At 47.0% G+C, this 24,173-nt stretch overlaps 1 protein-coding gene across 1 annotated transcript in view; it reads right to left on the bottom strand.

Annotated features, from left to right (window-relative positions):
• Window positions 1–7,588: 7,588 nt before the first annotated feature.
• Window positions 7,589–24,173, bottom strand: part of LOC134342012 (NACHT, LRR and PYD domains-containing protein 3-like) — a 31,146-nt gene continuing 14,561 nt past the window's right edge. Inside the window, exons 4-13 of the mRNA XM_063039953.1 lie at window positions 23,334–23,430; window positions 20,248–20,823; window positions 19,505–19,671; window positions 16,408–16,579; window positions 16,236–16,301; window positions 11,019–12,750; window positions 8,963–9,049; window positions 8,637–8,807; window positions 8,314–8,481; window positions 7,589–8,149 (exon numbers count right to left, since the gene is read on the bottom strand). Coding sequence (XP_062896023.1) covers window positions 8,062–8,149; window positions 8,314–8,481; window positions 8,637–8,807; window positions 8,963–9,049; window positions 11,019–12,750; window positions 16,236–16,301; window positions 16,408–16,579; window positions 19,505–19,671; window positions 20,248–20,823; window positions 23,334–23,343 — 3,237 coding nt within the window. The 5' untranslated portion in view covers window positions 23,344–23,430 and the 3' untranslated portion in view covers window positions 7,589–8,061. The remainder of the gene's footprint in view (window positions 8,150–8,313; window positions 8,482–8,636; window positions 8,808–8,962; window positions 9,050–11,018; window positions 12,751–16,235; window positions 16,302–16,407; window positions 16,580–19,504; window positions 19,672–20,247; window positions 20,824–23,333; window positions 23,431–24,173) is intronic.

Genomic DNA, 24,173 nt, shown 5'->3' with positions numbered 1-24,173 from the left:
TAGAGCAGTGGTGCTAACCGCATAGTGATGGGTGTACAGACAGTAGAGCAGTGGGCTAAGCCCACAGCCCCGAGGTGCACCAGTGTGCAATCATGTCAGCGTGGAGGAGATGTTATCAAAAATCTGCACAGACTGTGGTCTTCCAGCTTGGGAAGCTCGAGGATCCAGTTGCTGACGGAGGTAGCAGAGGCCCATGTTCTGTGACTTCTCAATCAGGATTGCGGGAATGCTGGTGTTGAAAGCTGAGCTATTGTCACCAGACAGCATCCTGCATAGGTATTTGTATTGTCCAGGTGGTCTGAAGCCGTATGAAGATCCGCTAACATTGCATCTGACGTTGCGCTGTCGTGGCGATAGGAAATTTGCAGTGGATCCAGATGCTTGTTGAGACAGGAGTTCACTCTGGTCATAACAAACCTCTCAACGCATTTCATCACTGTCGATGTGAGTGCTACCGGGAGACAGCCATTAAGGCAGCTCTCATTAATCTTCCTAGGCAGTGGTATAATTGTTGATTTTCTTTTGAAGTAGTAGGAAATTCCGCCTGTAGCGGGGAGGGGTTGAAAATATCCTTGAATAGTCCCGCCAGTTGGTTGTCATAGGTTTTCAGAGCCTGACCAGGAATTCCACTGAACCTTTCACCTTGAAAGGATTCACTGTCTTTAAAGACAGACTAACATCGGCCTCTGAGACGGAGATCACAGCGGCACCGGGCGCAGCAGTTATATTCTCCCTTTCAAGGCGCCCATAGAAGGCGTTGGGTATATCTGGTAGTGAAACATCGCTGCCATTCATACTGTTGGGTTTTGCTCTGTAGGATGCAATGTCTTGCAAACCTGCCAGAGTTGTACATCCGATGTCGCCTCCAACCTCGTTTGAAATTGTCGCTTCGTCCTCCGCAATTTTTACCTGGTTTTCCGGTACACACCCAGGTCGCCAGATTTAAATGCTACAGATCTAGACTTCAGCAGAGACATACCCTCTGGTTCATCCACGGCCTTTGATTTGGGAATGTACAGTAAGTCTTTGTGGGCACACACTCATCCACACAGGTTTTAATGAAGCTGGTAACAACTGCAGCATACTCATCCAGATTTGAAGATGAATTCCTGAATACAGTCCAGTCCACCGATTCAAAGCAGTCCTGTAGGCGCTCCTGCGCCTCCCTTGTCCGTACCTTCTTGGTCTGCATTGCAGGCGCTGCAGTCTTCAGTCCCTTCCTATACTCAGGGATTACAAGTACAGCCAGGTGATCAGACTTCCCGAAGTGAGGGCGTGGAATAGCACGGTAGGCATTATTGATGGTGGTGTAACAATGGTCCAGTCTGTTGTTTCCTCTGCTATTGCAAGTGATCTGTTGATGGTAATTTCTTGGTGATTTTTTCCCAGACTGTCCTGGTTAGCATCCCACAAACTGCTGGTGAAGGCGCTAGGGGGCGCTGTTTCCTGCCTGTGGATCACATTGCCCCTTCCTTATGCCACCGAATGTAGGCTTCACACCATTTCGATTTATTTACTGAACTGTCTGTTCTCTCTCTTTTCTCTAACAACCTGGAAACAATGACGGCCATTCGTCCCAAACGAGGTCCCCACTATCGCCGAAGCCGCTTGACCCGTCTCGTCCCCTCACAAGTGATCGAGTGCAACGGTCTGACTCTCAGCATCATCTTCATTTCACTTCTCAAAGCGGTCCCGGAGGCGCAAAGCAGATTTGACCCAACCTACATCGCTGGCACTTCGGCAGTCTTAGGCAATATTTGTGAGGAGTTCATCAAGTATTATTATTATTATTATTATTATTATTATTGTTTCTACTACTACTACTATTGTTATTCGTATACCTATCTCTGACTTCCACACGTATTCTCACCTCTACTTCCTGCTTACAACTGGGTGTCCTGGTGTGATATCCCAAGTATTATGGATTGCCCTACCCGTAATAATGGGTCGGTCGTCATGTTATTGTAGGACTCTGACTCTAAAACAGGAGGCGGATTGTATTTGTAGTAATGTATGGCACCTTTTATGACTTTGCCTTTTAAAGCAGGATTTTGTGAATGATGTTCGCCACGTGATTGTGTCTGTGTAAGTGACCAGATGATAAGCTCCCGCGTGGGAAGTTGGTCACGAAGGTTCAGTCGCTCGGTATTCACGATGACGTAGTAAACAGGATGAGACATTGGCTTTGTAGTTGGATCCAGAGAGTGGAGGTGGAGTGTTGTATCTCTGACTGGAGGCCTGAGACTCCCACAGTGCCACAGGGATCAGTGCTGGGAACGTTTTTGTTTCTCGTCTATATCAACCATCTGAATGATAATGTGGTTTACTGGAAATTTGCAGATGACAACATAATTGTAGGTGTAGTGGACAGGGAGGAAGGCTGTAATGACTTACGGCTGGATCCGCACCGGCTGGAGAAATGAGCTGAAAATGGTTGCAGGAATTTAATGCTGACAAATGTGAGGTGCTTCTCTTCGGTAGAACTAACCAGGGGAGTTTGAACGGTGGGGCACTGAGGAGTGCGGTGGAACAAAGGGAGCTGGGAATACAGGTCCATACCTTGTTGAACGTAGCGTCACAGGTAGATAGGGTCGTAAAGAAAGCTTTGGGCACATCGGCCTTCATGTCTCAAAGAGTTAAGTACAGGAGATGGGATATCACGCGGATGTAGTATGATATATTTCTGAGGAAATTTACAAGGATGTTGCCGGGTCTGGAGTTCATGCTCTTCCATTGGTTAACAGTTTCTACTGTCCTGATACTTCCTTCATTTTTCATCCGTGTCCTTACATTTAATTTCAGTTTCCTGTACTTCTTATCAGAATAGTATATGTTCGTTGCAGTGGTTAATCATGTTTCCATTAATGAAAATATATCCTTAGAAGTTTTATCTGACTGTTGTGTAAAGTTTTTATAACTTATTCTGTTCATCCTTCGTTCCTAGGTGGAGTTCGAGCGTACATGATGTTTTCTAAAATTCCTCATTTCAGTCCTTATTTTCCTTCGTAAGTTTTCCAGATCGGTTTTACACCAAGATATTATGCGATGTATGTATGTATTAATGTGTTTTTCTCGGCTCAAGCTGATAAAACCAGAGGGACGGGCACTCTCATTTCTCAATTGCTCGGAACTTCCCGACTATTCTAATGGTGGTTAGTACTGTGCTTTTCTGGAGATTTACTGACATACTGCTGTGTGAGGATGGTGACAGGTGAGGAGGGTGGGGGAGTGGAGGAGATGAGGCGTGTGGACAGAGGAGAGAAGATAGTGAGGGAGCTACACACACTCAGACAGGAGATTGGGAAGCTCCATTCTCTCTGACCCAAACATAGTAAACAGGGTAGCACAAGGGGAGGGTCTGAGGTTTCCCATTCTCGCTCCGTTCTCCAGTTCCTCCTGTTCCCGAGCTGCGGGGCGAGTTTCTGCTGCTCTGAATGTAACCTGTCACGCGTCGCTGTTCGTCCAAATCTCGTCTCCGATTGACAGTGATCCTGACATTCACTGTCTTTCTCTGTCTCTCCCTCTCTCTTTAACTATCACTCTCTGCCTCGGTCTCTCTCTCCACTCCCCCCCCCCTCTCTCTCTCCCTCTCTCTCATTCACTTGAATTCTCTGTGTGTGTGTCTCTATCTCTCACTCTCTCGGTTGTACTCATTGTTCTCTCGGACTTACTCTCTCGCTCGGGTTTGCTTTCTGTTTTTTTTTCCTGTTTCTCTCCCGTATTTGTCTGCCTGTCCGACTGTCCCTCTCTTTTTTTTTTCTCACTGCCTCTAAATGTTTCTCTGTAACAATCCTTCTCTCTCTCCTCGCACTTCCTCCCGTGGGAGAGTCTGGGGTTTGGAATTGAGAGAAAGGGACAGCGACATCAGGGAGAAAGCGGGCGGGGGAGAGAGAGTCTGAGAGAGAGAGAGAGAGAGAGACAGACAGAGAGAGAGTCTGAGAGAGAGAGAGAGAGAGAGAGAGAGAGAGAGAGAGAGTGAGAGAGAGGGACAGAGAGAGAGACAGAGAGACAGAGAGAGAGTCTGAGAGAGAGAGACAGAGAGAGGGAGAGAGAGACAAACAGAGAGAGAGTCTGAGAGAGAGAGAGAGAGAGAGAGAGAGTGAGAGAGAGAGGACAGAGAGAGAGACAGAGAGAGAGAGAGAGAGAGAGAGAGAGAGTGTGAGAGAGAGAGAGAGAGAGACCGAGGCAGAGAGTGATAGTTAAAGAGACAGAGAGAGAGAGAGAGAGAGAGAGAGAGAGTGAGAGAGAGAGAGTGAGAGAGAGGGACAGAGAGAGAGACAGAGAGAGAGAGAGAGAGACAGAGAGTCTGAGAGAGAGAGAGAGAGAGACCGAGGCAGAGAGTGATAGTTAAAGAGACAGAGAGAGAGAGAGAGAGAGATTTACCTCCACCACTTGAGGTGATTGGGGGAAAGAAAGAGAGACGGGATAGAAAGAGCTCCGTGGTATTGAGAGTATGTAGAGGGTCTGAGAGTCTGGGACAGACAGATGGGGGTGAGGAGAGAGTGGAGAGGGACCCTGGGGGAAGAAAGCCCTGTCTAATTTCCATCAGCAGATATATTTCAGTGATTCAATTATCGTTATTATTTTATGTTGTTTTTGTGGATGCCTGCAAGAGAATGACATGTTCGGCAGAGCTTTGTGGGCCGAAGGGCCTGTATCGTGCTGTAGGTTTTCTATGTTCTATGTTTCTAAACTGAATCTCAGAGCTGTATACCGTGACATAGAAGCATTTCTATAATAAGTTTACTTTTAACTTTGAAAGAGACTGATGGAGAGAGGGAATGTGGGAGAGAGAGAATCTGGGAGGGCGGAGAGAGAACGTGGGGGGGGGGAGAGTGAGACGGGGAGAAAGGCCAGTGCGGGAGAGGGAGAGACCAAGACGGGAGATAGACCAGGAGGAGAGGGAGAGGAATCGCAGATGAGAGAGCAGCCGGGGAGAGGGAGAGATTTGGGATGAGACCGGGGATATAGAGACGGGGCGAGGTGGCGTGGGGGAGGGTAGAGAGTCTGGGGGCCTGGAGAGTAAAAGAGGGTAGGAAGAGACGGGTGGGAGAGAGGGGTAGAGAGAGAGATAGGGACAGTGGGAGAAACGAAATAAAGGGTGGTGAGAGGGGCTGGAAGACAGGGTGGGAGAGACTGCTGGGGGAGGAGATGGCGAGGGAAAACAGGACAGAGGGGGGAGAGAGGGGAGTGAGGGAGAGAGATGCTGAGGGAGTGGGTAATGGACGACGCAGAGGCGATGATGGTTTTACTCATCTCGTCTCCTCTTCTCACCTTTTCTTTCTCCCCTTCCCTCCTCAATCTGATCCCTCCCTCTCACCCCGCCCCCTGCTAACCAGCCCGCACCGACAGACCTCGCCTCCATCTTCTCCAGCCAGCCCACGCCCACTCCTGCCTTTGACGGGCCTCATTGAAGCCATGTTCTCCGCTCCATGGGACAACCTGAAAGATTCGTATCAGGCCACCTGAGGAGGGGAGGGAAAAAAATCAAGGCGGTATTTTGGAGATAGGAGGGGGTGGTAACGGTGCCAAGCTTTTCCCGTAGCTACATTCCTCCCCATGGGTAACCTCAGTGTTCCTCTACTATTGAATAAATCACTCCCTCACACTCCTCATTCTGTTCCTCCCCACCCTGTCCTATCAGACCCCTCTCCCAGTCCCGTCACTTCCCTCTCTCCCCGTCCCATCACATTCCCTCGCTCCTCGTCCCATCACTTCCCCTCTCTCCACGTCCCATTTCCCTCGCTACCCGCCCCATTACTTCCACTCTCTCCATGTCCCATCATTTCCCCTCCTTCCCAGTCCCATCACTCCCGCTTCCTTCCTGTCGTTTCATTCCTCCTCACCCTCTCTCTATCTGATCCACGTCGCAACCAGTTTGTGACAGGAACTCTCGCCTCCTCTTTTCGTCCCCTATTGACTTTGCCACGGTGACCGTTTCATCAGTCCACTCCTCGTCCCGTCACTCCTCTTCCTCCCAAACCCCTCACCCCTCCTCCCCAAAACCCACATGTATATGTGTATGTGTGAATATCTGAGATATATACATTAGTTTATTCAATGACAACATTATTAGAATTAAAACATACATGCAATGCCCAAGACTATATAAAACACAAATTAAAATACTGTTATTACAATCAATAAGACACTCGATCCAGGGATTGTATCCACGGGCACCGCATGTTCCTTCGCCATAGATTCTGTGAGCGACAGTGGCCATTGTAAGTCAGTGTCTCACTCCATCCCTGGCGGCCACGTTAACCAAGGAACACACACAGAAATGCTGGTGAACGCAGCAGGCCAGGCAGCATCTATAGCAAGATGTACAGTCGACGTTTCGGGCCGAGACCCTTCGTCAGGACTAACTGAAAGAAGAGATAGTAAGAGATTTGAAAGTGGGAGGGGAGGCGGAGATCCGAAATGATAGGAGACGACAGGAGGAGGAGGGATGGGGCTAAGAGCTGGACAGTTAATTGGCAAAATGGATACAGAGATGAAGAAGGGGGAGGGTCATGGGACAGGAGGCCTTGGGAGAAAGAAAGTGGGAGGTGAACCCACTATAGTGAGCGGGACCGAGGGAGAAAAAAGAGAGAGAAAAAAGGGGAAAATAATAAATAATAAATAAGGGATGGGGATACAAAGGGGAGGTGGGGCATTAACTGAAGTTAGAGAAGTCAATGTTCATGCCATCAGGTTGGAGGCTACCCAGACGGACTATAAGGTGTTGTTCCTCCAACCTGAATGTGGCTTCATCTTTACAGTACAGGAGGCCGTGGATAGACATGTCTGAATGGGAATCGGACGTGGAATTAAAATGTGTGACCACTGGGAGGTCCTGTTTTCTTTGGTGGACAGAGCATAGGTGTTCAGCGAAACGATCTCCCGGTCTGCGTTGGATCTCACCAATATATAGAATGCCGCACCGGACGCAGTATATCACACCAGCCGACTCACAGGAGAAGTGTCGCCTCACCTGGAAGGACTGTCTGGGGCCCTGAATGGTGGTAAGGGAGGAAGTGTAAGGGCATGTGTAGCACTTGTTCCGCTTACAAGGGTTAGTGCTGGGTAGGAGATCAGTGGGAAGGGATGGGGAGGACGAATGGACAAGGGAGTCGCTGGGATTGTGTGGTGGGACGGCGTGGAGGGAGCTTCATGCTGTGTCTGACCCCGGGAGTGTGTGATGGGACAGTCAGGGCACCAGACATATTTATTTATTATTTCCCTTTTTTCCCTCCCTCTGTCCCTCTGACTATACTGCTTGCCCATCCTCTGGGTTCCCCCCGTCCCCCTTTTCCTTCTCCCTGGGCCTCCTGTCCCATGATCCTCTCATATTCCTTTTACCAATCACCTGTCCAGCTCTTGGCTCCATCCCTCCCCCTCCTGTCTTCACCTATCATTTTGGATATCCCCCTCCCCCTCCCACTTTCAAATCTCTTGCTGCCTCTTCTTTCAGTTAGTCCTGACGAAGGGTCTCGGCCCTAAACGTCTACTGTACCTCTTCCTAGAGATGCTGCCTGGCCTGCTGCATTCACCAGCAACTTTGATGTGTGTTGCTTGAATTTCCAGCATCTGCAGATTTCTTCGAGTTTCCGATTATAAAATCACACTTGAGGGCCGTGTCCGAGATCGCTGCAGATCCAGGGTCACTGTCCAGGTATTTGTCAATTTAACATCATTATATCGGCAAGATTGCCCAATGCACCGTCCTCAGCAAAGGGAGCAAAAGGATTCTCTCCAGGGACACAGTCTCCCTCGGCTTCCTCCCGTCTGTGTATTTTTTCCCGGGGTCTCATGTCAGGGAGCCTTGAACCCGCACATCTGGCGGAAGGTGCGAAGCTGGACAATAGGTGGAAATACATCACTGCAGGACCGCTTTCGATGTCACAGAGAGCGCGACTGGACCCAGTTCCGTGAGAACCGTTGGGAATTAAACCTGTCTGGCGGCCATTAAATGTAAGGGCGGGAGATAAAGGGGAGGACGGGGAGTTAAAGGGGAGGGCGGGGAATCGGCGAAAATGTTGCCATCGCGCGGGCGGGGATGTTCACACATTCAGATGTTCACAGGATCACTTTCAGTCCGGGTCTGAATACCCGCAGAGATCTCAGTTCCTTCATCCCGGTCTCACTGAACTGATTCCTGTACAGCCTGAAACAGATGGGAGAATAAAGATGAAATAAACGGATTACACAACAGTGTCAATAACAGGGGATTGGGGTTAATGTTCCAACAACACTCACAGACAAATATCACCAGAAAACCCGTGGATCCGCTGATATTTTATCACATTGAACATTAACACAAACACTCACCCGATCCACTGCAGACACAGGACGGTCTGTATGAGGCGGCGGAGAGCGGGGACAGATCCGTCTGTGAGCGAGTTTGATCCCAGGTTCAGTTCCGTCAGTGACAGGTTTGTACTGAGAGCGGAGACGAGATCCTCGACGCCAGAATCTGTGAGACCGACATCCCTCAGCCTGGAGATGAGAGAGAGTGAGGGTGAAGGACACAGAGAGACAGGAAATGGTACAAATCCCCAGTATTTTTCAGTAACACAATTACTGATCACATTAATGTTCAGTGTCAGACACCCAGTGACTGTAAACACAATCTCCCACAGTCTGGTACTTACCATAGTTTCTGTATTTTACACTCCGGGTTCCTCAGAGCCGCAGACACCAGTTTCACTCCTGAATCTCCCAGTTTATTATCATTCAGGTTCAGCACCATCAGTGATGGGTTTGTACTGAGACCGGAGACAAGATCCTCAGCACCAGAAACTGTGAGACCGACACTCCCCAGCCTGGAGATGAGAGGGAGTGAGAGTGAAGGACACAGAGAGACAGGAGACGGTACAAATCCCCAGTGTTTATCAGTAACACAATTACTGATCACATTAATGTTCAGTGTCAGACACCCAGTGACCGTAAACACAATCTTCCACAGTCTGGTACTTACTCCAGTTTCTGTATTTTACACTCCGGGTTCCTCAGAGCCGCAGACACCAGTTTCACTCCTGAATCTCCCAGTTTATTATCACTCAGTCTAAACACAAGCAGACAAATTGATGAACAAAGTGATTCAAACCGAGGGTCTGAGGGAATTTCTCTCACTCGGATATTCAGGAAACATTAAACCCTTCAGTAAATCACTGATCGGAGTTCCCATCACTGTCAATGTCCCTCACTGCCCAGCTCCAGGGTATTCACCGAATGTCAGTAATTTAGTCTGTCCGTGTGACCCTGTAAACTCCACATATTCTGTCTCATTCCCCGATGGTGAGAAAAGTGTTACTGACGTGAGAGGGCCGGGAGGGGCAGGGATGAAGGGGAGAAAGTCCCACAGTGAGGAAGATTTGTGAATGGGAAATGTCGATGGGAGATCGAGGAAATGATACCACCTGAGGAAAAGGATGGAAAGACAGAACCTGAAGGAGGAGGGGGGATGGGGATGAGAGATCCCACAGGAGGAAGGGGGATGGGGAAGAGAGATCCTACAGGAGGAAGGGGGATGGGGAAGAGAGATACCACAGCAGGAAGGGGGATGGGGATGAGAGGTCCTACAGGAGGAAGGGGGATGGGGATGAGAGATCTCACAGGAGGAAGGGGGATGGGGAAGAGAGATACCACAGCAGGAAGGGGGATGGGAAAGAGAGATCCCGCAGGAGGAAGGGGGATGGGGATGAGAGATCCTACAGGAGGAAGGGGGATGGGGAAGAGAGATACCACAGCAGGAAGGGGGATGGGGAAGAGAGATACCACAGCAGGAAGGGGGATGGGGAAGAGAGATCCCGCGGGAGGAAGGGGGATGGGGATGAGAGGTCCTACAGGAGGAAGGGGGATGGGGATGAGAGATCTCACAGGAGGAAGGGGGATGGGGAAGAGAGATACCACAGCAGGAAGGGGGATGGGGAAGAGAGATCCCGCGGGAGGAAGGGGGATGGGGAAGAGAGATACCACAGCAGGAAGGGGAATGGGGAAGAGAGATCCCACGGGAGGAAGGGGGATGGGGATGAGAGATCCTACAGGAAGAAGGGGGATGGGGATGAGAGATCTCACAGGAGGAAGGGGGATGGGGAAGAGAGATACCACAGCAGGAGGGGGATGGGGAAGAGAGATCCCGCGGGAGGAAGGGGGATGGGGAAGAGAGATACCACAGCAGGAAGGGGGATGGGGAAGAGAGATCACACAGGAGGAAGGGGGATGGGGATGAGAGATCCTACAGGAGGAAGGGGGATGGGGAAGAGAGATCCCACAGGAGGAAGGGGGATGGGGAAGAGAGATACCACAGCAGGAAGGGGGATGGGGAAGAGAGATCCCACAGCAGGAAGGGGGATGGGGAAGAGAGATCACACAGGAGGAAGGGGGATGGGGATGAGAGATCCTACAGGAGGAAGGGGGATGGGAATGAGAGATCTCACAGGAGGAAGGGGGATGGGGAAGAGAGATACCACAGCAGGAAGGGGGATGGGGAAGAGAGATCCCGCGGGAGGAAGGGGGATGGGGAAGAGAGATCCTACAGGAGGGAGGAGGACGGGGGACGGGGAAGAGAGATCCCACAGGAGGAAGGGGGATGGGGAAGAGAGATCCTACAGGAGGAAGGGGGACGGGGAAGAGAGATCCCACAGGAGGAAGGGAGTTGGGGAAGAGAGACCACACAAGAGGAAGAGGGGTGGGGAAAAGAGATATACAGGAGGAAGGGAGATGGGGAAGAGAGGTCCCTCTGGAGGAAGGGGGACGGGGAACAGATATCCCACAGGAGGAAGGGGGTTGGGGAAGAGAGTTCCCACAGGAAGAAGGGGGATAGGGAAGAGAGTTTCCACATGAGGAAGGGGGACAGGTAAGAGAAATCCGACAGGAAGAAGGATGGGGAAGAGATCAGACAGGAGGACGGGGGATGGCATTTGTCACAGTTCTTTACTATCTGATTTACTAAGTTTTCAACAAATTCCTTTACGTTGAAACAACACAATTGGACAGTTTCACAGTTCAGAGTGAGAGATAAAGGAAGTTACCTCAACTCTTGGCACTTGTGTAGCCCGGGTCCCAGCCGCTGGATTCCTTCACACTGAATGTGGCACCTTTCCAGGTTGAGGTGTTTTATTGTATCACAGAGTCCGATGACATGAGACAGGACCGCGCAGTCAATCGGGGTCAGTGTTATTTTACTGAATGAAAGATTTTTCACAGATCCTAATGCGGCCTGAGCCAGTCCACTATTCTGAGACTCAAACAGGTAGTGCAATGTGTTCAGGAGGCTCCTTTTACCAGCTTCACTCCATGTGTTTTGACTCTGGCGTTTAACCTCCTCCTTCACCCAGTCAATCACCCGGCAGGTTGTTTGATGGGGAAATGGGCCCAGAAACTCCTCCAGGCCCCGAGCTGTCATTGGGGAGGAGAGACCAGCAACAAAACGGAGAAATATCTCAAATCGCCCATCTGTCGTGTTGTGGGCTTCAGTGAGGAATTTCAGGATATCCTCAGGATGTAGAGTCAGGAATTGTGCGACTGCAGCTACAAACTCTTGGATGGTGAGGTGTGGGAATGTGTACACCACGCTCCGGACAGAATCCTCTCTCTCCAAAACCTCCATCAGGAACCCGGACAGGAACCGGGAAGGCTGCAGATTGTACTTGATCAAATCTCCGTCTGTAAACACAATCTTCTTCTCGGACGCTCCTCTGAAGGCCATCTGACCAACCCTGAGTAACACATCACGGGGTCTCTCAATCTGACGGCCGTGGTTTTTCAGGATGTTGTAAATATAGTAGGAATACAGTTGGGTGATGGTCTTGGGAACTCGCTGCGGGTCCCTGACTCTTTGTGTGAAGAAGGGGCCCAGTGCCAGAGCGAGGATCCAGCAGTAGGAGGGGTTGTAGCTCATGGTGTACAGGATCTCGTTCTCCTTCACATGTTTGAAAACAGCTGCCGCCACTGTCTGATCTTCAAAATGCCTGATGAAATATTCCTTCCGTTCCTGACTAATAAATCCCAGGATTTCAGCCCAGACACTAATCTTCGCCTTTTCCATTAAATGTAACGCAGTGGGACGGGTGGTCACCAGCACTGAACACCCTGGGAGCAGTTTGTGCTGGATTAAACTGTACACAATGTCTGACACCTTGCACCGGAATTCAGGATCTGTGCACTGTGATTCCGTGTCTGTCCGACTGTCAGCAAAATGAATTGTGTCATTGAATTCATCCAAACCATCAAATATAAATAGCATTCCCTCTGGATTCTTCCACAGTGATTCCAGAACATTCCTCAGGTAAGGATAGAAAAATAGCACCAGGTTCGAGAGGTTGATTATACAATTAATGGAGTTTAAATCCCGGAATTTGAAACTGAAGACAAACTGGAATTGTTGGTATATTTTCCCCGTCGCCCAGTCATAAACAATCTTTTGTACCATTGTGGTTTTCCCAATCCCTGGGACTCCGGCCACTGCTGCTGAACTCCCAGATTTGGATTTACTCCGGGAAAAGCTGCTCTGGAACAACTGATCAGTCCGGATTTTTTCCAGCTCTCTTCGCAGATGTTTTTCTCTCCACTCCTCGTGGTCTCTGCCTCTTGCCAGCAGCTCATGTTCCACCAGTCTCCGATCTCGAACAGTAGAAATGACTGTGAGCTCAGCGTATCGATCAACCAGCTGGAAAACCTTCACCTTCTCCCTCATCAGGATCGTGTTCACTCTCAGTGTTTCCGTTTGTACTCGCAGAGTCTCCTTGTGTTTCTGTTGAACATCTTCCATGGGAACGGAGAACATAGTCAAAATGTTAAATAACTCAACTGACAAAGAACTTTATAACTGCATTTCAACATTCAATGTTTGAGATTACATGAATAAATTCAATGCTTCCATGGATATTAGGACAGAAAGTAAAATTCTGTTCACAGACAGCGGAATTAACAGCGATGAATGTCCCAGAAAATGTCCAATCGTCATATTCTGGTACTAATTACTTGTGAAGATGAACATTTCTCTGATATCCTATTGCAATCCTGACTGCACTTCCATTATGATATTTCACTATATTTAAAGCATTGTTTGCATCATTAACAGAAGATGCTAATGTTGATTTGGTGTGGAAATATGGAGAGCAGGACACTGTGCATGTTGGCATTTCTACACTCTGGGGAGTCACAGCTGTCCACTGCTCTTGTATCAAAACAGGAGCAGAATAAGCAGGTAATTCTCAAGTTGGGCAGCATCTGGGGGAGAATCACAGTGAAGTTGCGGATCGGTAACCCATCGGAATGACAAGAAAGACAGCGAGTAGTTTTCCGTTTTAGAGATGGAGGAGCGATGGAAAGACAGAATCCCCGTGAATGGGAGAGACCGCAAGCGTCTCAGTGTGCCGTGCTTGTGGGATAAATTTTGGCAAATGCTGCCGATCAGTCTAGCACTGGAGTGTGGGTTGCTGTCTTATGAGGCCTCCGTCTGTCAGAGTCGACCGGTGATGTCCTGCCCCCGCAAGCCAGGACACTACGATATGGAGAGGAAGCTTTGCCGATGTAGCAAGTTCCCTCTCTCCATGCATCTGATGAACACAAAGGAACGGCAGAGACTGACACAGTTGGCACCAGGCGTGTCGCAGGATATGCCAGTCTGCGTTGAACACCATTTAAGACTGCCTTAGGGGCTCCAGGTCAAGAATTTTCCCATTGGGTTTACTCCCAAACTCTTCCCCATGAGGGGTACAGTTGCAAGGCAGTGGAGTTTTGAGGTCAGAGTTTTCCTGCTCCTGGGTGAGCTGCCAATCACGGCTGATGAACCCCATCTGCCCAAAGCGACTGGTTATAAGGCACCAGTATCCCGCCTTTGCCCCTTCTCCTGTCTGAAGAAACGCTTCCACCGGGCTTAGTGGCTAAACCATACGTGAAGGCCAGGAGCTGGACTCGGTTGTCAGAGGCTATTTTAGACTCACGCCACTGGGAGCATTTAATAGGTTGTGACAGTTCATCCCCACTACCAACCCTGGGTATAACAATCTTAAGGGACCAAGGGGCGCTGTATTATTGACAACAATAAATCAATAAATTGGTTTATTATTATTACATGCACCACGGTAAAATGGAAAACTTTTCTGCATGAGATCCAAATAGATCATTACATCACATCGGTGCAATGAGGTCGGACAAGGAAAAATGGAACAGAATAGTTCAGGGAAACAGTGTTTCAGTTACCGAGAAAATGCAGTGCAGGCAGACAGTAAGGTAGAAGGACAAAGGATCATTGGGAGGTCAGGGTTTTGTTTTTGTGAACTGTGGAATTCAACACCTAAAACTACAGTACTGTGCAGAAGTCTGAGGTGTATAATATGACTGGCAACATTTTGTCTTTTATTTTCTAGTTTGCACTTTATCCCATTGTGATGCGGTTTGAACGCCATCGTCTGGATGAAAGGTGCTTTATAATTAAGTTATTATTATTATTTTTATGTTCTTAGCCTAAACTGGTAAAACTTAAGATACGGGCATAGCCAATCACACTCATGTCTGAATTGATACGAAATTTCAGATTATTCTCGTGCATTTTCTAAGATTTACACAAGTATTGCTGTGTGGGCCTAATTTATTAATACTATTGTGTAAAGCCTTTGGGATGATACCAATTATCGATATTACGATTGGGATAATGAATACCCTGTTCATGTTCCATGGTCTTTCAATCTCCCCTTTTAATTCGCAAATTTTTGGTGTTTTTCACTAATTGATTTCGGTATGTTGAGTATGTTTGGGATGGCTATATTTATTAAGTTTTTTTTTGCTTGTTTATCCTGGAAAATTATATCCGAACGGTTATCGTGGATTATTCTATATGAAGTAATGATGGGTCACAGTATGATATGAAGGACTCTAACTCTAAAAGTGGAGCAGGCTTGTACTTGTAGTAAGTTATGGTGTTTTTCATCAGTTGTAGTTCAAGCAAGATTTTTGTGAATGTTGTCCACCACTTGATTGTGCTGGTGCCAGTAATGAGATTCAGTTAAACCACTGCAGGATCCTGTAAAGTGTTGGATTGTTTTCTGTTTCTTCTCGTAAATTTCAGCATTTATTGTTTTGAACCCATTGGTCTTTTATTCTGTATTATTGATAACTACACGTGTTAACCACCTGGTCCTGTATTGCTACAATGATCTCTTCAGTTTCTGGGAAGAGGTCTCCAACTCTGAGCCAGGGGCTCGATGCTTCCTTGTCGACATCTAGTCGGCTCAGATCGTGTGGATTCTTCCACTGGGGAGTCAGACTCTTCCATTGGGTAACGTTTTCTACTATTATGATAGTTTCTTCATTGTTATGGGTTATGCTTTCATTTCCGTTCAGTGATGTGTTTATCAGGGTGTTGCCTGGATTCGGTGACAGGTGCTACAAGTAGAGGTTTGATAAACTGGGTTTGTTTACTCTGGAGTTAGAATAGAGATCTGACAGAGGTGTACAAGTTTCAGAGATAAGATTTGGGTCGACAGCCTGTATTTTGTTTGTTATTTTTTTACATAAGACTGGTGTCTAATATCAGAGGGCATTTGGTTAAGGTGAGATGTGGTAAATTTACAGCAATTGTGGGTGTTTTTTTTCATAGAGTTCTGGTACCTGGAATTTACTATCTGAGTGATGTCGAAGGCAACTATGTTATAGATGCTCCTAGTTATACATGAATGTGCAGGAAATGCAAGGGTAGAGTCAATAATATAAGAAAGGATACCAAATTATATTTTTTTAACTCTTCCAGATGTATAAAGAGTAAAAAAAAAGGGAGAGGGTCGATATCGGACCGCTGAAAAATGCTGTTGTAGCTGCAGTAACGGGTGAAAAGGAAATGGCGGACAAACTCTGTGGAAGTCACTAGCGGAATTACAAAAAGTAATGAACATCAGCGAACAGAATTGTGTGTAGTGCTATTACAAAGGAAAAGGGGCTTGGAAGATGGAAGGTCTGAAGATAGAAAAGTCACCTGGACTGGGTCATACAGTGTATCAGGAGCCTGCCTGGGGTGTGTGGGCATTCCCAGAGCATTAGCACCTGGAGTGAAGGCTTCAGCAGAACCAACAGATGGATTAATAGAAAAATACAATGTAGAATATTCAGGCTGCAAAGAGAGATACTTTGAATTGTTACTTCAATCCAGAGATCAGCGAATGGCTAATGGCGAATTTTGATTCCCAGGTTTTGCCAAGTCACAGTATAACACCTGAGGTGCGGTTTGAGCTGAGCATTTCATCACTCACCTATCAGTTCAGTGGGTAATTCAGATAACCCTTGGGTGATGTTCATGTATTCCTGTGGATCAGGACCTGTTTAAATATAGAAAGAATCCATGGAAACAGAGCTAAAATAATTAAAATAACTAAAATGTTTATTTCAATGTGCCTTTGTGTTTCGTGCATGCTTTTAACGTACCAAGTTCCTGTATTTCCCTCAGTATTCTGTCCAATTTCGGTAACTCAGTCCTCCATGTCACAAAGGATTCCCACATCGCCCTCCGGGCCTGGGAGCCTTTACCCATCACCAAACTGAGGAAGAGTCTGGAACTCTCTGTCCGGTTTCCCTTCTCTGTCAGTTCGGTGACTTTCTAGAAAAGGAAAGTAATAAATTTACTGTGGAGCAGACAGACAGACATGGAGAATGTGCAGGAAAATATCTGTTCATGGTCCCAGTAGCTTCAGAATTGATGCAGTCACTGGGCTGCTGTCTGATCGTCCCTGGGTTCAGTCATTAACAGAGAAACAGTAACTGAGGGAAATTCTAAATCAATATTGTGAAAGAATAAGGATTTACTGACACCCCGCAGTATATTCAACGTGATTAATTTACTTATCCATCAATGTGTAACATTACATCAAAAAGATGTGACAAGAAGAACGGAAGAGGGGGAGAGCGAGGGAGCAAAAAATGGATGGTGGGCATCACTGAATCGTGGCTGAAAGAAGATCATATTTGTGTGCTCACATCCAAGGATAAATATTTAATCGAAAGGAGAGGCAGGTGGGTGAAGGGTTGGGTTGACTCTGTTGTCATTAAAAAAATGGAAAGTCCTTCTAAAGATGTGACAGCAGATTTTATGGTGTAGCTGTTAAGATACCTTGTAGGAAAAGTAACCCTGATGGAACAGTAACCAGGATGTGGGATACACATTCCAGTGGGAGAGAGAAGAGGCATGTAAAGAGGTCAATGTTAAAATAGTCATGGGGAATTTCAATATGCAGGTAGCTTTGGAAAATCAGGTCGGTGCTGAATCCCAAGTGAGGGAATTTATAGAATGCCTATGAGATGGCTTTTGAGAGAAGCCTATGGTTGAGCCCACTATAGGAAAGGCGGATCTGGATTCGATGTTGTGTATTGCACCAGATTTGATTGGGGAGCTTAAGGTAAATAAACCCTTCAGAGGCAGTGATCATAAAACAGCAGAGCAGACACTGCAGTTTGAGAGGGAGAAGGTAAAAGTTAGATGTATCAGTATTACACTGGAATAAAGGAATTACAGATGAATGAGAGAGGAGCTGGGCAAAAATAAATTGGAAGAGGACATTAGCAGAGGCAACAGCAAAGCAGGAATAGATGAAGATTCTGAGAGCAACTCAGAAGGCGCAGGTAGAGGTAGATAATCCCAAATATGAAGAATTATTCCAAAGGGAGGATGATCAACCGTGGCTGACGAGGAAGTCAATGCAGCACAAAAGCAAAGGAGAGGGCGTAGAGTATAGCAAAATATAGTGGAAAGCTGGAGGACTGGGAAGCTTTTACTAACCAGCAAAAAGCAACTAAAAAGCCATAAGTAGAATATGAAATATGAAGGGGTGCTCGCTAATAATGTAAAATAGCTTACCAAAAGGTTCTTTTGATTATATATGTCCTTTTAGGACAACCTATTGATTTTTGATGTCATGCGATATCAGCTTTGTGCGTGGTAGTTCATGTCTAACCAATCTGAATGTTGAACCAGGAAGTTACCGGGAAAGTTGATGAATGGAAGGAAGTGGCTGTTGTCTGCATGGACTTTAGCACGACATTTGACAAGGTACCGCAAAGGAGGGTGGGCAAGAAAGTGCAGTTGCTCAGCAGTCAAGGTAAACTAGTAAATTGGATTAGACAATGCTTTTTGGAAGAAGGCAGAGAGTGGTTATAGACTGTTGAATCTCTGACTGGGAATTTGTCATATGTGCTGTGCCACAGGGATCGGTGCTGGATCCGATGTTGTTTGTCATCTACATCAACGATCTGGATGAAAATGTGGTTAAATTGGATCAGCGAATTTGCGGATGACGCCAAGAGTGGGGACGTCTAGTGGAGAGTGAGGAAGGCTACCAAAGCTTGCACTGGTGTCTAAACCAGCCGTGAAATGGGCTGAAAAAATGGCGGATGCAATTTAATGCAGACAAGTGCGACATGTTGCACTTTGGAAGGACCAAGCAGGGTCGAACTTATACAGTGACCGGTAGGGCCTAGGGGTGTGGTAGAACAAAGTGATCTGAGAGAACAGGTCCATAATCATTAAAAGTGGCAGCAAAGGTTGATAGATCGGAAAGAAGGTATTTGGCACAATAGGCAGGAGGTGAGATATGATGTTAAATGTGTATAAAACGTTGATGAGGCCTAGTTTTCAGTACTGTGTGCAGATCCGATCACCTACTTAGAGGACAGATGTAAAGAAGGTTGGTAGAGTACAGAGAAAATTTACAAGGATGTTGCCGGGACTGGAGGACCTGAGGTATAAGGAAAGACTGAACAGGTTAGGACTTTATGCCTTGGAACGCAGAAGATTAAAGGGTGATTTGATAGAGGTACAGAAAATTATGAGGTGTATAGACAGGGTAAATGAGGGGAAACTCTTCACTCAGAGGGTGGTGAGAGTGTGGAACGGGCTAGCAGTGCGAGTGGTACAAGCGGTACAAGAGAAGTCTGGATAGATTCATGAATGGTAAGGGTATAGAGCACCAGGGCCCAGTGCAGGTCAATGGGAATAGGCAGTTGCAGTAGGCTGGCATGGAATAGATGGGCCAAAGGGCCTGTTTCTGTGCTGTACTTTTCTATGACTATGACAATCAGCCACTCTGTTAGGGAACTCAGATGGAGACCAGACCAGCTGTGTCCTGCAGGTTTCCCTCCCTCAAGTACCGCAGTGAAGCCAGTTGTCCCAATTTACAATCTGACAGTTTAATATTCACCCTGGATTAATGAACTGGGGTGAATTTGACCGACGGTCCTGATAAGATGCAGAATTAGTTTTAGACTGAATGTCTGTTCAACGGTCTAGATATGCAGACACTGCTCTTATATCACACTGATAAATACAGCAGGTGTGAGAGGAAAAGGTGATGCTGAACCTGTAGCTCCCAGTGCTCCCCACCTTAACAGCTGAGAGCAGATCTGCTGGAGACAAGTCAGAGATCAAAGTCTCCATTGTCATGTTGACCTCCTAGAACTTGCAGCATATTAATATTGATCACTATTCCCTCTGATACCAGCAGTTCTGTGACAATAGACTAAATTCACTCACCTCATTTTCTTCTCTACTGAAATGTCCCTCCTTTGTCAACATCCAACCGAGTCTTTCAACCTTTTCTTCAATTGCTTGTTTGAGTCTGTCCCAGTAGAAATTTGTCAGTTGGTACAGTCGATATTCCTCCCCCTCTGCCAGGAGGTCAGAGATTGTAAATTCTGGCTCTGCAAATATAAAAAGAGAATGTAGTCACAAACTCAAATATCCCACGTCTCCACAGGTCTCACGGAACTCAACAATCAATGATGTCTTGAACCTCAGTGTTCGTCTGTCTTCAGCTGGAAACATGGTTTTTGTCCTAATCTCCAACACTGTCCTTAAAACCGACCCATCAATGCGCTGGGCACGACGTTACCAGAAGGACCACATTTACTAGAAACCTGTTTCTCCCACCGTCCCACCCACTCACCTATAGCAGTTTAAGATGGGCAATAAATGTTGGGACTGTCAAGGACAGTCGCTTCCCAGAGATACTCTTTACTTCCTGACGAATACATTTCCCACAACTCATATCCTGGAAATACTCTCTTATCCGGACAGCTGCATTTCCTCTAATATACATCCTGGAAATCCTCAGAGCAGGTGGTACATTTCCTGTAGTGGGGTTAACGGGTGCCCCACTACACCACATGCACCACATCCACACATTTCCCCTCTCTGACCAACCCTCCAACAAGGAATCACATTTACCCACCTTCCTGCCTCATTCTGCGAACACATCACTCTCATATTTCACTCACCTGCTCCTTGTTGGGGACTTGACAATTCCGTGTTCAATGAGCTTTCGTGCTCACAGGCAGTTGCCTCACTTGTACCGGTTCCAGGGTCCTGATCAGTGTCTCTGACGTCACTGTCTCTGGACTGACAGACAGTCGCCTCACTTGTGCTGGTTCCAGAGTCCTGCTCAGTGTCTCTGACGTCACTGTCTCTGGGCTGACAGACAGTCGCCTCACTTGTACCGGTTCCAGGGTCCTGATCAGTGTCTCTGACGTCACTGTCTCTGGGCTGACAGACAGTCGCCTCACTTGTACCGGGTCCAGGGTCCTGCTCAGTGTCTCTGACGTCACTGTCTCTGGGCTGACAGACAGTCGCCTCACTTGTGCTGGTCCCAGGGTCCTGATCAGTGTCTCTGACGTCACTGTCTCTGGGCTGAATTTGCTCCACTTCCACTGCGGCCGGACCGCATTCCATTGGGACATTGCTCTCAATCTGACCCCGCTTTGGGACCTTGCTTCCTGTGTCCCGATCATCTTCCCTCGATGAGTTGACTGGTAACAACCTCTTGAGAATTTTCTGTACCCGATTTAATTTCCCACCTGAAAGAAATTATGAATAGCAGGTTTAGTGTGATTTATACTCGAACAAGGATTCACAATGGGTGTCTGCAATGGAGCCGAGACTCTGGCTGACCAGATTTGGAGTGGGACTGTGCTGGTGAATGTGAACCACACTTCCTGCTAGGTGACCATCCTGATAAGCCGGTGTCTGGACACATCCACTCCCAGAAAAGGAACTGGATAGACACAGTAATACTGATCACCGACTATGCATTAGTTGAACACACTGATAACCAGCGGTTATTAATGTAAAGGCATCAGGTGATACCAGGAATTATCACTGGGATTATTTTCCACAAACATAAATTTCCCTGGGTCACAAACTGTCCAGTCACCTGTATCACTCACAGAGAAGCCACTGGATTACTCATGGTCCGATCCTCTAGATCACACGTTCTCCGTTTGCTTTGTCACAAAATGTCCAGTCCCCTGGGTCACAGACTGACCATTGCCTTGAGACGAACAATATCCAGTCCCCTGCATTACAGGCCGACCATAACTTTGCAGCCCATGATGCCTGGTCCCCTGGGTCCTATCCCGTCTCCTGGAGGATGATCGTCATGTAACAACTGTACAAGTCATTGGCAAAGGGAGAGTCTTGCGTGCATTTCTAGTAGTTAAACTTAAAGACTCACTGAGAGAGCTTTGCAGTTGCTAATCTATAGGATGGATGTGATTCTGCTGGAAAGCATCTGGAGGAGATTGACAAGTACGTTACTGGATGGGACTGTTTGGTTTTTGTGTTATATTGTACGGCTGGGATAGTTTGCCCTGGATCATGGGAGGTTGAGGGGCGACCTTACACACGTACAAAAAATAATCAGGGATGCAGATAGGGTAGATGGTCACAGTCTTTTTTTCCCAGGGCAGGGGAGTCTGAGACTTACACATGTACATAAAATAATCAGGGGTGTAGATAGGGTAAATGGTCACAGTGTTTTTGCCAGGTTAGGGGAGTCTGAGACTCAAGAGCAGAAACTCAAAAGGGACTGAAGGGGCAGGTGATGGGTATAAATTACAAACGTACACGCAGCCAGACTGTGAACACAAATAAAATTACAAAGTTGAGAAGATGTGAGCAGGAAAAAGGATAGAAGAAGTCTGGAAGGGAAATCTGGGAAAAGCTGCTGGGAAATCGGACAAGCCCAGAGACACTTAGACCAGCATGAATTAGTTGGGCCTGGAATCACAGAGTTGAGCTCAATCACAATGCCTACCGGAGACAGAGACAGTTGGTCATTGGTTATACCGGGTCTCCCATCAGAAACACTGGGAATTTAAATTCAGGTAGCAGATCATCTCAAGAGGGAAATATTGAGAACTCATGTTCACCATTTGGCCACAGACCAGACATGGACTGGGGTATTAAATCAGAATTGGAATCAGGTTTATTATCATTGGCATCTGACTTGAAATGTGTTAACTTAGCACCAGCAGTTCAATGCAATTCATAATCTACCAGGGAACAAATAATAATAAATAAAATAACAATAATCATCATCATAAACACGTAAAGCAATTACGAATATTGAATAGTTTTTAATAAAACTTGCAAAATCAGAAATACTGTAAAAAGTGATGTAGTGTCCAAAGATTCAATGTCCATCTAAAAATCGGATGGCAGAGGGGAGGAAGCTGTTCCTGAATCGCTGAGTGTGTGCCTTCAGGCTTCTGTACCTGCTTTCTGATGGTAACAGTGAGAAAAAGGCATACCCTGGGTGCTGGAGGTCTTTAATAATGGACGCTGCCTCTCTGAGACACCTTTCCCCAAAGATGTCCTGGGTACTTTGTAGGCTAGAACCCAAGATGGGGCTGACTAGATTTACAACCTTCAGCAGCTTCTTCCAGTCCTGTGCAGTAGCCCCTCCATACCAGACAGTGATGCACCAAAGCAGACCACAAGTTTATCTAAAATGAATTGTCTCCTGATCCTTCGCCATTTCCAAGGCTGGCAATGTTCTCAGTTCGGTTTCAGAAAACAGAGTCTTCTTTCCGCATCGAGGGGGGAGTTGATAGCTGCCCTGCCAAGACCTGAAATGTTGTATTATCACACAATCTCTGAAATCCCGGAAATGCTCTTATCACCTGTTTCTGAATTTTACAAATAAAAGTTGGAGATGTCTTTCACCTCTAAACAGGCTCGGATGTACAACAAACCCTGAACCCTGGACTTTTACATAACAAACAACTCCGCTGTCACATTCCCGTTTGTGTTTCACTCTCAACCTGCTGATTCAGGGTCTCCGGCTCCTTTCACTCAGGTGATGTTTTGCCTGGTGAGCGAAGTCATTCGACCATTACTGGTGTCAGGTTCCTGTGCTGGAACTGTTAGACTGATCGATTGCACAAAGCCAATTTACCAGTTGGATCAATGACACTGCTTGGTTAAACTTTTCTCTGCCCTATTAGCGCCTGTGTAAATTTCTTCATCTGAACTATTGTGCACCAACAGGGCAGAAGTTTAATTATAAAGATCCCAGTGAACATACCTGTAGCCATTCTGATTCTGACTGATGATTGTTGATTGCCGTCGTCTTGTTTACACTTTGGTCGCAGTGCAGGACAGCTCCACCTGCTGGTGATGCCCTGAATTACACAACAAGCAGACAGTGAGTCAGACATAGTTGGGTTGCTTTGCAAATGTGACAGTATCGCCATCCCCTGTATCAGAGCAGCAGTTCCCTTAGAGACCAAGCATTCTCTGATAACATCAACTCCCACACCACGTCTGTATGTCTGTCCAGTGATATCTGGCACATCTACTGATAGAGTCACAGAGCAACAGATCACAGACACAGACCCTTCAGCACAATGAGACAATGCTGACCACAGTGCCCACAGAGATGGTCCCAATTTCCTGTGTTGGGCCAATTTCACTCTTGGCCTCTTCATTCCAACTTCACATCCCAACCGCTTCCAGAATTATACAATTGTGCTGCCTCATCCACTTCCTCTGGCAGGTCCCTCCACATCATCACCAAACTCTGCGTGAAACCGTTGCTGCTCGTGTTGGTTTTACAATCTACTTGCCACTCCTCTGCCCACTTAGATCCCCTATAAGCTACGATATGCTTCACCGTGAGTACAATCCACTAATTTTGTGTCATCCACGAACTTACTGGGCAAGCCTTGTGCACTTGCATTCAAATCATTGCTATCACATAACGAATATCAAATGTCCCAACTTGTAGCTTTGCGGTTCACCACGAGTTACCCGCCTCCATTCTGAGGAGAAGCCTTCAACCACCACTCTTTGCTTGCTACCTTCAAGGCAATTTTTAAATCCATCTAACTTTCTCTCTCTGTACCACATGGGACCTTATCTTCCA

Source organism: Mobula hypostoma, unplaced genomic scaffold (genome assembly GCF_963921235.1).
Source record: "Mobula hypostoma unplaced genomic scaffold, sMobHyp1.1 scaffold_111, whole genome shotgun sequence".
Classification (NCBI taxonomy): Eukaryota; Metazoa; Chordata; class Chondrichthyes; order Myliobatiformes; family Myliobatidae; genus Mobula; species Mobula hypostoma.
Note: the sequence above shows the minus strand (reverse complement) of the source record. Positions and strands in the feature narration are given on the sequence as shown.